General features: G+C 38.4%; 1 protein-coding gene across 1 annotated transcript; it reads left to right on the forward strand.

Moving 5' to 3' along the window:
• The first annotated feature begins 9,217 nt into the window (after positions 1–9,217).
• On the forward strand, positions 9,218–12,231 carry LOC150090843 (homeobox protein Hox-B4a-like). Its single transcript, XM_090374865.1, has 2 exons — positions 9,218–9,887; positions 10,483–12,231. Exons 1-2 carry the CDS (start codon positions 9,218–9,220, stop codon positions 10,893–10,895), a joined length of 1,083 nt encoding a protein of 360 aa, XP_090230991.1. The 3' UTR covers positions 10,896–12,231.
• The last annotated feature ends 1,817 nt before the right edge of the window (positions 12,232–14,048 follow it).

Consider the following 14,048-nt stretch of genomic DNA (forward strand, 5'->3'; position numbering starts at 1 on the left):
TCCACAACTGCCCATAGTGCTTATATACTGCCCTTCCATTAATATACGGACACCTGCCTTTAGACAAAAAAGAGAGAGAGATTTTATTATGTTATTTAACATTTTGTGCTGAAACCTTTTGCTTTTATGATGGCCTTCAATCTTTGCGGGATACTTTCAACCAGCTCTTTATAAATATCAGTTGATATGTTCCTCCACTCGGCCTTTAACGCAGCCACCATTTCGGCCTCGTTCTTTGGGTGATCTCGACTCGCACGTACTCGACGATCTAATACATCGATAGGGTTCAGATCAGTACTCTGGGCTGGCCAATTCAACTTTTTCACACCCATGTTCTCAAACCACTCTGTTACGATCCGAGCAGTATGGCATGGCGCATTATCTTGCTAATACAGGTATGAGCCTTCCCCGAAGTATTACCACAATGTTGGAAGTGCACAATTGTCCGGGCTGTCCTGGTATTGCACAGCATTCATGGTTTTGTCAATAACGACTAATGGGCCCAAGCCATACCATGAAAACCAGCCCTATACCATAACACTGCCTTCACCAAACTTCATTGTTGGAGGATACAATCAGGAAGGAACTGTTCCTCTGGCATTTGCTCCACACAGGAACGGCCATCAGACTGGTAGAGTGCGAACCGCGACTCGTCTGTCCATAGAACTGTTTTCCACTGCTCTACAGTCCAGGATTCGCCCTTCTTATACCATGTTAATCGGCATCTAGCATTTGTTTAGGTGTTCAATGGCTTGTGAACAGCTGCACGATCATTGTAACCCATATCATGGAATGTCCTTCTTATTGTACTAGTGCTGACATTAGTCCCAATACTCTCACAGACGGTTTGTGTGACTTGAGACAATGGCAAATTACGATGTGCACAGTTCTTCGCAGAATACTCTGTCCCGTTCTGTTACCTTTCGGGGTTTACCAGATCGTTTTTTTGGCAGATTCAGTCCCATTCCTCTTCCATATGACGTCACTAACCGTTGACCTAAGGATCCCCAGTGTGATTGCAATGTCTCGTACAGAACGCTTGCTTATGTGGCATTCCACTTTGGATGTCTGTTAATTCTGTTGAACGTGTCATCTTGCATGCCCACTTTTGCAATTGTCTGTTCGAAGCCCAGTGTGCATATTTATAGCAGATTCTGTGACGTATTGCATGCATGGGACCTGTTTCTCCATCCATAGAGGAGTATCTGGATATTAATGGTAGGGCAGTGTACATGAATGCCGCTCCTGGGCTACCTTTTCCCACATCATTTCGTGATTGAAAGATTTTTCATGGTCAGCCAACATCATAGGCTTTTTCCTTCTTCTGATATCTTAAATCGGCTGTCCACTGACAATGCTAAGAACTGTTACAGGCTTCAGTAAGAAAATTTATCAGGAAACAGTAATTTATTTATGTGCATCTCATCTTACAAGATAAAATGGTCATCCTTTTCGAACATAGAAAGAAATGTGTCCATTGTACAACCGTAAACAAATTTACAAGGAACACTTTATAATTCTGAAATAAAAGGAATATTATTTATCAGCGTTTTACGTGAATTTAATTTGTGGGATATTTATTGCCCATTACGTATCATACAGGTAATTTATTTTAATGAAATATTCATTAAGAAACCATACGGGATATTGTAATGGCATTACTTATGTGTACCATATAGGATATAAGAATTGCTGTTTTACTTTGCTTTCTCTGACATGTAGGTAAATCGATTTCGAGAATACTGAAGGATGCGAATTTAATCCGATAATTTCATACATCACCAGATTATGATTAATGCCACAGCTTATGGTACATCACAAGGGGAAAATTACAAACAGCATTAAGCCTCTCCTAACTCCACTTCTATTGATTTAAGCTATGATTTAGTGCTTTAGAAACGGTACCGAGAAGACGGAATCTGAGGAAACCACTAAATGAAACCCAGAAAACAACTGAAATTGCGAAACATTACTGACTATAAGTTCTAGAAAATATCGTACATTATTTGGCAGAAGTTTCGGTTGTGTACAGGTCCATGAGAAAGACTAATCTTGCTTTAAACTGAGTCAACTACAGAGAAAGTCAATTGCTCATTAATGAATTCTTAGGTTTACGAATCACTGATGAAACACATCCAACTGAAAGTTAATATTAACAACTATAAAAAAGATAAATAACTTTAGAAGGGGGTTGCAATGACATATAATTTTAAGCTTGAGGATTTGCAGAACTTAAAGAGTCATTTGGTATTGAAAGTACTGAGCTCAAGGACAATTGCCTCATATTAAGATAGGGCAGTAGTGTTCTTGTGCCGTGGTATATGAGCAGTATTTGATTCTACGTGAATACACTTAGATCTTTCCAGTATTATGACAATTCTTAAGTTAGTTGCTAGCTACCACGTAATTTTATTAAGATCTTATATGAGAACTGAAGTCAGATGTGCTTCCAAGTATTTTTCATCCAAAATATGGATGAAACTGCTCATATATATTTTTGAGGGCATTTAGAGATGCAATGAAACCGCGCGCACATACCTCAGGCGATCGGTGATTAATATAAGCTTAGTATATAGATTTTTTTTTAGTAAAACAGGTCTTAAATATAGTTGTTTCCTGAACTGCTGTTTTTAGGCTTAACTATACTATAATGGTTGTCATACATAATATCAGATTACCATTTCAGGGTTTAATTTCATTAAGCAACCTCAAGGGAATTGCATACTGTATATGATACTACATCATGCTTCTCGTATTATTAAATATCAATATTAATGGTTTTTATTTTCCTCCACTGTACTTCGGTAAAAATCTTTCTCTTCTAAATATATATGACGCTATGTTTGTTACATTGAGTGTTTCCAAACTGACAGGGAGAGAATTTAAATATTATATAATTAACAAATTCATTACCCTGTGTAACAGACTTTTAAACAGGTTCTGTTTATCTGAATTTCTTGGTGATTAGAAACCCTACTGGGGTTAATCAAAGGGGGGGGAAAACTGTTCATTTGATGTCTGTCTTTTGTGGTTAGTGTGATCATCTCGAACCAACAACCAGGGAACCTCTCGTCATAGCTTCATCCTACCTACCTTGCTTGTTGTAGTAGGGTCTTAGACATAAAAGCGACTTTGTGCCGTATATATTATATCTGTAAAGTGCGTGTGTGTTCGGTGGTCTGTTTGATGGACGAAAAACCCGAGTTTCCAGGATTAAAAGTCATGCTAACCTCGCCTGAGTCCAACTAACTCAGCCACGTTGTGAAAAATGCCCATAAAAATTCCTCGCGTCATTGACAGGATTCGAATTTAGGTATTTTCCACCCGGTGTGGGGAGGACGGCGATTATACCAACTGTGTGCTACCAAAGTTGCTGTGCCTTGCTAAGCTCTATTCCATTGACTGTATGTTTTGGTTGAATCTTTCGTCATGCTCTTTACTAATCACCCAAATATAGTCTGCAAAAATCCAGGTGCGAGTGTAAGTAATGGAGCTTGACTGAGGTTCTCCATTCTGTAATTTTCAATCTTTATATTACCATGAAAAACCATTCCCTTCACCACAAGGAGAAATGACAGCCATGCATTTCTGTCAACATTAGTCATTTTACTTTTCGGTTCTTGCAACGTCTGTTTAGTTTTGTAAACCAGTAAATTTGCCATCTTCCACTTTTGCATGAAAAAAATTTGGAAACAGACTGTATATGCTTGAAGGTGCCACCTCGAGGATCCAGTGCTTTAACAGATCGGTTGACCAGTCCTAGCTAGATATGGAGTGGTAGAGATAAGACTGTTTCTTGGAACTGAGGGATTGTTTACTACATTTTATGCTGCACCTCAATTCTGGCTGACCATTCTCTGCTCCTGTGGTGCTGATCTGCTTGCTGCCCTAGAGGCAAAAAAGGAAAGGCTTTTATGAAACTGCCTTGAAAACCTAGAAAGAACCCTAGCATATCGATGGTTCAACTGTTGATGATCCTGCTCAGATAGCTAACAAACTAAATGAATATTTTGCATCGACATTCACACATGAGGAGTTATTCAGCGTGGGGAATGCCAGAGGTGTATTCAACTCTGGCAGTAAGCTAGAACATATTGTAATAACTGAGAATAAAGTGGAGGAGAAATTGTTGAAGATAAACACAAGAAAGGCACCTGGGGTGGATGGGATCTCTCCAGTTATATTAAAGGAGGCAGCAAAGGAAATAAGCAAACCCTTAGCCATAATTATGAGAGCTTCCTTGGACTCAGGGGAGGTACCCATAGACTGTAGATGTGCAAATGTGACCCCAATTCACAAAGGAGGATCAAAGGCTGACACAAGTAATTATAGACCTGTGAGTTTAACTTCTGTTCCAGGAAAATTAATGGAGGCACTGGTTAAAGAAGCACTGCAGGATCATCTAGACAAGACTTCAGTTATAGCTCGGACACAGCATGGTTTTGTTAAGGGGAAGTCTTGCCTGACCATGATTGGATACTATGATGCAGTCACAAAAGAACTGGATGCAGGGAATAACTTTGATATCATATATTTGGATCTTAGAAAGACTTTTGATACTGTTGCACATGGAAGACTGCTGCACAAATTGGAGCAGTGTGCCATTGGAGGTAAATTGCTGCTATGGATAAAGGGGTAGTTGAGGGGGAGAAGACAGAGTGGTAATCAATGGACACTGCTCATCGTGGACTAATGTTATTAGTGGAGTCCCTCAGGGTTCGAGTGTTGGGTCCATTATTGTTTTCTGTATTTATAAATAATATTGATGATGGTATATCAAGCTTAATGTCCAAGTTTGCAGACGATACAAAGGTTGGCAGGGTTGTTAAGGACACTAGTGACGCTATGCTGCTGCAATAGGATCTGAAGAGGTTGAGCAGATCGGCTGAGAGGTGGCAAATGAAGTTTAACATTGACAAATGTAAAGTACTACATATGGGAAACAGCAACCCCAGAGCAACGTATCAACTCTGTAGTACTACACTGACAGTGGTAGAGAATGAAAGGGACTTGGGGGTAGTTGTGCAGGCAGATATGAAGTTCTCTGAGCAGTGCAGACGGGCGGCAATAGTAGCTCATAGTGTCAATGATATACAGGAATTGTCAATGATATACAGGAATTTTTCTAGCAGGGATAAGGAGGTGATTATCCCCTTGTATAAGGCAATGGTCAGACCACACCTTGAGTACTGTATACAGGTCTGGAGGCCTCATTTCAAGAAGGATGTAGAGCTGCTGGAACGAGTACAGAGAAGGGCAACAAGATTAGTGAATGGAACAAAGGGTTTCTCTTACGAAGAAAGGCTTAAGTTTTGCAAATTACAGTGTCTTGAGACTAGGCACCGGCGAGGTGATCTGATAGAGGTGTATAAAGCTTTGAATGGTTTGAGCATACTCAATGTTGATGGGATTCTTCCTCTTGCTCAGAATAATCACCTGAGAGGGCATAAATTCAAATTGAGGAAAGATAGATGTAGGATAGATGTGCGGAAATTTGCCTTTAGCGAGCGGGTAGTTGGTTGGTGGAACAGACTTCCATCCCTTGTTATGGAAGTTGATAGCCTAAATAAATTTAAGGCTCAGCTGGACAGATATTTCGAACGAAAGGAGGGGTGAAATGGGAGTGGTTTTTTTTTTTTTTTTTTTTCCGGCTGATGCTGAATAAGCTTGCTTTCTTGCATCATATGCTAATGCTAATATTGAATTCCCTACAGAAATCCCATTTATTCTGGCATATTTAATCTTTTCTAAAATTTGCTTACCGTGGTCCTCTTTAATACGAACAGAGTGTACAACAGGAATTGGTAGTTATATATTCTGTTGTGAAGCAACACAGATTTCAAATTTTACTTGAACTTATCTATGAAAATTAGCCATCCTTAATACCAAATTCTCATAACGACTATTCAAATCAAAAGAATAACACAGGGATTCAGCAATGGTGTAAAAACGTACATAAGTGACACGTGTTGTACTCTGTTTGGATGCCTTGCAGTTAGGATCCATTAGATTCGACTGTTTTAAACTAGATTTCAAGCTGTGAATTAGATTTGGTTATACTTAAGTCTGTCACTAAGTCATCCAATTCATGCTGATGAAGGAAACCTGGTGTTTTATTTAGATTATCCAATTCCTATTCTTTGAACGGTGGATGCAAAATGGCAGGTCTTCATTGTGTGGCACGTTAGGATATACTGTAGCTTTTCGATCCACAGATTTTTTGAAACTTTGATATATCCGCCGTATAAAAGTCACAGACTTCATGATAGTTTTGTGGACTCTCTCCATATTTGTGGTTGTAAGTGTATCCTGGAGGCAAACATTTACAAAACCATCTCTCCAATGTTCACTGCAACTACCATGAGGTGCCACACAACTTGTTTTCACAACCCATAGGAATTACGAAATATTCCGCACATGTACTGCAAAACTTGGTTCTGCCAAATGATGTTATGCTTCTGCTTTATAATATGCAGAATGAGTCTGGAGATAACTTATACCTTTTTTGGCAGTCATAGCAAAATATTACTACAGACTATATATCACAGTATTCGTATGCACCTACGTAATACATATAAATATTGCAAAAACAGAACCTTCAATTTTCGCACAGAATATTGCACTGGAGAATCACCAGTGACACCGTTGCACTCAAACACAAAATACTTATAAGAAACAATTAAATATAAACTTCATTTTTTGTTTGATAGTGTTATTGAAAATACTTCTTGAAAGACGACCATAATTATGAGTTAAGAAATAAATTTCTCACTGAAAAATTATCGTCTTTTGAGGATTGTATTTGTTTTCAATTATTTTCCTCTGCTATTATTTTCATCCATTCAAATATCACCATAGTAGCATGCCGTAGAGAAGGTTATGTTTTACAAGACAAGAGTATTGCTATAATATCACTGAAATGTAATTATAATACCATATTTGTTACTTGACTAAGCTGTTTTTTAACACGCATTTTATTATTTTAATTATCCTATTGATAGATAAGAATCAAAATTAATTGTACCATCAACAAAGAATTATTATTGTTCTAAGTTCTATAATAAGCTAGTATATACTACTACAGACCGAAAGAGTATTAGATGCTTTCTGGACCACTTCTATGATATAATAATGCGGTTTTTATGAAGGGATTATGATTATTATTAGTTTTGATGTGTAAAAAATAATTCCTGATGATTATTGTATTAGTAACCAAGTTTGAAGACAATCTAAATGTTATGAGGTTGAAAAACTATGCTGCTGACAAGAATATCACTAAAAATAGTATTATTCGATGCTTGTAAGTCTTAAATTGATGTGTGCTATAACTCAATTCGATTTCTAACTATTAATTCCGAAATAAATATGAAATGAAATATCCTATTTGATAATGGAAAATTTAAAACGAATTTAGTCCTGATAATACGCATATTAACTACTAATTCAAACATATTTTCAAACTTAAGCCCACAAATGAAACTATTTCTAATAACGTGATACAGTCTTCATTTTATAATTAGAGATTTTTATTTCCAGATGGTGTCCAGCATTTCAAAGGGGGAAAATAAATAAAATCAAACAAATGTATTATTTTATAAATTTAATTTCATTATCAATTTGCTTTAGATTTTATACCTGTTGATATCTTCAAGGTGAAACAGCTCATTCTATAAAAAATAGAGTATTTGATTTATTCCGAATCTGTTTATCATTTCATGCCTAAGAAGAGATGATTCTGTCAATCCATATTCCTTAAATAGACCAGGGCCTATAAAATAGTACAGGTAACATAAATTGTAGCATGCCAAAATTCATTGCATCTCTTTACATATCAATTTTTTCTAAGTTATGAAGTCAATTTGAGTTAATTTCTAAGTTATGAAGCTCTTTTGACAGATTGCATTCTAATTTTCATTTAAACTATCACATTTTACGATATCTAAAAACAATTTTGATTAATTGGTAGCATTTTAAATTAATCATTTATTTTAAATCTAATGTTTTTGTTTTATTATTTTTTTTTTTCAGTGAATACATCAATAGTTCATCAAAGAGAAGATCTAAAGAGTTATTTTTGTTTAACGTGTACCCATAAAAGGTAAATTTTTGGCGAAATGGGTTCAATAACTGTCTACAACCTAATGGCCTTTATTTTAATTTTCAAGCAAGTGCGCAATGCTATGGAGTGGGAACTTAACTTAATCTAAAAGTTAATTCGCTCATATTAAACGCATTTTAATGGTTAACAATAATATGTAAATACAAATAATTTTATGTTTCTTTGGAATTAGCAGCACATCCTTTCCCCATATGCATTCTGTTAAAGGTAATGGGGGTAACCCGATCATGTGATCTTCATTTCCAATAGCATGTGGCTTACGAATCTGAACTTGATTGATTACGAGCCAAACTCATGGTCAGAATATAAGTTTCGTGTGGACCGGTTAATTGACCAAATCTCATCGGTCAATCTACCATGAAGTGGGTTGGGGGAAAGGGGAGGGGGGGTTGACAGCAAGAGACTGTCATCACCAAAGAGGAAATACGAATCACCAAAACAGCCCTTCCTTTTTATTCCTATTATTGGCCGACCCCAGCCTGACAACGAAGCTTGAATATGTCAACATAAACAAATCAGAAACGGAAAGAGATGGATCACCCACAGATTTATGCTTTGGCGGGGAAAAGAGAAGGACACTTAAAAATACAGAATTAGGTCAAATAATTCCTCCGCGAGTATTTCTTTGGTTTCTGTAAGTTTTTTCTTCTTTTTTTTCGTGTACTCCCAATGGTTTTCACCCTTCCGCCCTAGGGAGGATTGAAAAAGTGCAAAAATAATTAGTCAGCTAGGAGAAAAACTGTTACCTGTTAATTGGGCAGTGGTTGGTGCTAACGCCTTGTGTAGACCACACCGTTCCGAAGGCTCCACCCGGTGCCACGGGCGACAGACATGGCAAGGTGACGTCTCTTGTTCGTCGCTGGTCGACCGAAATATCTTGCGACATTCAAGAAACTATTAAGGCAGGTAATCACAACTCGCACGAGGAGCAAGTACGGTTTGTTTGGTGTAAAAAATTATAAAAACCGAGCGCTTTGCACCTACAGGTATTGTGCAGCTCGCCATGTTGAGGCAGTGTGGCTTCGTCATCGATCATTCTGACGTATGCGCCCTGGGTCAGCACACAGGCGCGCGATAGGACGCCGCTTGTCACGTGATATGCTAATTTTTGGTGGAAGGCGGAGTCAAGCTAGAGTTAAACGACAACCCCAAAGAAAAATTATTTCCATCCAATTCACCCAAAAATTAATGATCATGAGTTCGTTTTTGATGAACTCTCCTCCGTATGTGGACCCAAAATTTCCACCAAGTGAGGAATATTCGCAAGGTAACTATATTCCTAGCCATGGAGGCGACTACTACACTCCCCAGCACCATCCTTACGGTTACAACGTCAACGGTCCCCATGCCAATGTGAATTATGGCCAGGAAAACGGCGGTCCGGGCTACACAAATCATGGAAGTTCACCCCACTACTATCAGCATTCGTGCAGTCTGACCCAGAACACAGTCACCCCTCTCTCCAGACCCAACACTCTGTCAGCGGTCGACCATGTTGTTCCCAACCATCACAGCCCTGGATCAATGCTTACGGGACCGCCGCCGCCATCCCAGCATAGGTCTCCGGTGTCGTCTCCGCCACCGGGCGCTGTCCTCCCGCGGCACCCGGCACAGCATCAGCCGCCGCCTCACCATCCTCACCCCCTTCACCAGCAACAGCCGCCTCCGCAACATGACCAACAGACAGGACCCAACTCGGACTGCAACGTTTCCGGAACGGGCCAGCCCGTCATCTACCCCTGGATGAAGAAAGTGCACGTGAACACAGGTAAGGAGAGACGCTATCGAAGTGAAGCAGTGTGTGCGTTAAAACTTGGTAAGCGCGAGTGTGGCCGCGAGGCCACGTGTCCGTGCGGGATAAATAGTCGCCATAATAATAAATTATACGTTTTGTCACATTCTAAGGAGAGCGTCAGCCCAACGCTCCCTTGCATACATTACCCACTAGCAATAACAATAAATCAAAACGGCTCGTGCACTTAGGTCTTCCCGCCCTTTTTCTTATCGCGGGTTAGGAAAGGAAAGCCCTTTTCTGGCGATTAATGACATTGTAGCGTTGGGTTAGATACTAAAAGGGTTAGCTGCAGCTCTCGGGGACGCTAAGGCTGTCGGTAGCAATGTCTTGTTGGTAAAGATAAATGTCCTTTCCTAGTGTGTGTTTTTGTGTGAGTGTCCTTCTCTGTGTTTCTCTCTAGGGCTGTGGCTAGGTCCCTTTATTTGACACGGCTCTAAGGGAAATATAATGCTCGCGCCTGCCTGCCACAGTTAGGCCTAAACATAGTGTTGTTAGTGGTAACTTTAGGAACGATTTGTTGTCAGGGGGTCAAAAGCAAGCGCTGATTGTGTCTTTTGTCTGTTTGCAGCCAATGGCAACTTCACAGGCATAGAACCAAAGAGGCAAAGGACAGCATACACGAGGCATCAGATCCTTGAGTTAGAGAAAGAGTTCCATTTCAACCGATATCTCACGAGGAGACGCCGAATTGAGATTGCTCACTCCCTCTGTCTTTCCGAGAGACAAATCAAGATTTGGTTCCAGAATCGGAGGATGAAGTGGAAAAAGGATAACAAACTGCCCAACACGAAGAACGTGAAAAAGAAGCAAGGCAACCAGGCATCCAACCACGCACAGCAGCAGCAGCAGCAACAACAACAACAGCAGCAGCAGCAGCAGCAGCAACCGCCTCCACCCCCTCCACAACAGCCCCAACATATGATGCCCCCATCTCATGCTCAGATGGATCCCAAAGATGACTATGGCCTAACAGAACTGTGACATCCACATCAGCCTGGATCATTTCCTACGGCACTGACTGTACTCGCTGGATAGGAGTGATTCAGATATTGTTATGTGTGCATGTGTGTGTGTGTGTTTGTGTGTGCGTGAATGCCTGAGTGTGTGTGAGTGTGTGTTTGCAGAAAAATGTGTTCCCCGACATCGTGCAAGATTAATGTGAGGAGAGACTTTTGTTTTCTTCCCAAGCCTTAGGAACATGGACTGCTCCAGGTGCGTCATGCAGTGAAATACGTTGGTTTAATGATGGAGTCTTGCTGATGACACAATGCGAGGATGTGGTATGATGAACTTTTCTATGAACAGCCATCTTCCACCTCTATGGACGATAGTCAGTGTGAATTGGCAGATCTGGTTGACTGTGTTGATGTACAATTAGCTCTGTCTCTAAAATAGTATCAGTTATGACTGGTGCTTTGGACAATGACTTTTATTCGGTTGTTTTGATGGACAGTTTTAACTTATATGTTTTTTTTTTTCCTTTTTTATTAGTAATGTATTATTGTTAACAGATGAACCACGTGTGTAAACTATCAGCCAGAATGAATTTTACAAAAGTTTTTCTTTGTTTACAGCTCAGGGTTTAAATTCAGTGTTTTATGTTATATTTTATAGTTTTTAGAGAGAGAAAGAGAGGGTGAGAAGGAAAATTATTATTTATACTCAATGACAACTACTAAGGGCTAAATCACAAACGCTAAAACTGCCTTCCGAGTTTTAATTTTTATATCATTTGCTCATTAACCACTATGTTATGGATGTTTCTTTACCATAGGATCTTTAAACAGAGTTCTCCTTTCTTTTCTTAAATTAATCAATTTCTTTAAATGTTTAGGGTGTTGAGTCCTTGTATACCTTCACATCAGGCCTCAGATAAGACCGAATGTGTGATGATTCGAGAGTGGGCGGGCGGGTATAAGTTAAAAAATCATGATTGTCGATTTGTTCATATTAAACAATTTGGTGGGTTGATAATCAAATGAAAAATGTATTAAATTCCTGGAAATCGCGATTTTTGATTTATTCCTCTTACCCGCCCACCCACAGTCGAATGATTTTGTTTTTCCCCCTTATAATGTTTAGACTACGTTTATACACTTTAGAACAGGATGGATAAAATTGTCCTTTTTCTCTATAGGTCTTTCTATATGATGACTGGTGTAGATAGTGATGCAGTCTAGTTTTTTGCATCTGTTTCTGTAGATGTTTGTGTATAGTACTAATTTATGTGTATTATATTCTTGTGATTAAATCTTTACACCTTTTTCTTGTATATTTTTACTCGACCGCTTAAAAAAATTAAAAAAAAAAACGCAAAAAAAAATTTTAACGAGGAGGCCTGATTGCCAAATGCGGTTAGTTTAATATCGAGTTGTCAAAACTTTAGAGTAATTTTTCTCAGTTGAAAACGAGCGTGTAAACAGTCATCGTTTTATTAATATTATAAACAACTGCAATAAATCGTTTCTTACCCGGATGATTTTTTTTTTCTGTTATTGTGATTGTTTTAGGCTTAGCCAACAAATCATTCTATGTGTGCGTGTATGTACGTGAGTGTATATGGGGGGAGAATTGCATGGATTCGGGGGGTGTTGAGCATATATAAATGCGCGTATCGACACGAGTAATTGTATGTGTGTGTACGCGCTCTCCCGAGTTTGAAAGTGTACAGTTTTATTCTAGAATCCCTCCTATAATGAGAATGATTATTGTAAACAGTTAATAGGCTCTGTTTAGTGGTGGATACGGGATGAAAAGAGGGGAATAAAACAAAAAAAGGGAGTAAAAAAAAGCCGATACCTGACTTGTTAAGTCACACAAGCTTTAAATCATTGCTGGTAGCACTCAGAGAGAAGTACTCGCTAAAGGCGGGCACTCAAACTAATGAAAAGAGCTAGAAGTTAAGGTGTGGCTTCTCCCATCAGATATGGTGGCTCAGATCGGCGTTTATTTAATACATTTGTGCCAAGACACAACCACTCGCCTTTCTCTTAACTCTGTAATGGTTAGTAAAAACAATTGCGGCCTCCTAATAAACCTAAATGTATTTAAAAAAAGAAAAATGTGTGATATTTCGAAGTTTTAAGTGATATTATCCGAGCTGGTTAGAGAAGCTATCTATTGATTACTTTAAAGAGATGAATGATGGCTTTGGGGACTATTTAATAAATCCGATGGCAATGTTGTATAACACTCAGAAATAGCTACTTATTTGTAAGCAAGGTCTCCATGCCTGGAGTTGTATCCTGTGCCATCGTAAACTGACAATGGTTACAAACAGTAACCTTAACAATTTTCCCTGCTATTCCGGAGCCAATTGACTCTCTGTGTATATTTTGCACATATTGTATTTTGTATATCGGTAAGAATTGATCGCCCGTCAAGCCAAAAATATGTTCGTTAATGTCTTTTTTGAAAGTTATTATTACAGCTGTTTCGAAGACTCACGGCTTTTGCTGTGAATCTAACTCTCCACCAATAACTTGTATTCTCTTCATCTTGATGATAATAAATTGAATCCTTACTCCTCACTTTGCTCTCTTGTTCATGTGTAATATATCCACGCATTTTTTAATATTATTTCATATACATACGCACCTTACAGACTTATAAACAACAGCAAATCAATCAATTGATAATACAGTTTCACTTTGTGTATCCCAAAGATTTGCTATCGTGGTAGACGTTGGTTTAATTTACACAGTCTTGCTTTATCCATATTGTGTTCTATAAATTATAAAAGGGGCACACAGTTTTAAGAAATGCAACCGTCAATATGTTAAACCTAATAGATCAACGTAGTAATATAAATGTAAGGAGATTTCCCTTTTCCAGAATACTCCTTGTATTGGGCTACATAGTATCTATATATTTTCGTATTTAATGCTCTTCGATGTAAGATTATGCTTTTATACTCTTCTCAGCAAAAGTAATATCGATAACTGATTAATAATCTAATATCTCTCATGTATTGTAAAATCAACTTATATTAAGTGAATGCATCAATTTGTTAAAATTCAGAAAATTAGAGAGGTTTATATCTTTGCAGTAGTTTTCTTATTATACTTTCCATTAAATACACAGGGTGGGCCATATATATCAGGTATCAGTTAATTGATATATAATTATATCAGT

Source organism: Mastigoproctus giganteus, chromosome 1, assembly GCF_048544385.1.
Source record: "Mastigoproctus giganteus isolate SK-2022 chromosome 1, ASM4854438v1, whole genome shotgun sequence".
In the NCBI taxonomy this organism is placed as follows: domain Eukaryota; kingdom Metazoa; phylum Arthropoda; class Arachnida; order Uropygi; family Thelyphonidae; genus Mastigoproctus; species Mastigoproctus giganteus.

Coding starts and splice junctions, on each gene's coding strand:
- LOC150090843 (XM_090374865.1), top strand. CDS start 9,218: ATGCTAATTTTTGGTGGAAGGCGGAGTCAAGCTAGAGTTAAACGACAA. Junction 9,888..10,482: donor GAAAGTGCACGTGAACACAG/GTAAGGAGAGAC, acceptor GTCTGTTTGCAG/CCAATGGCAACTTCACAGGC.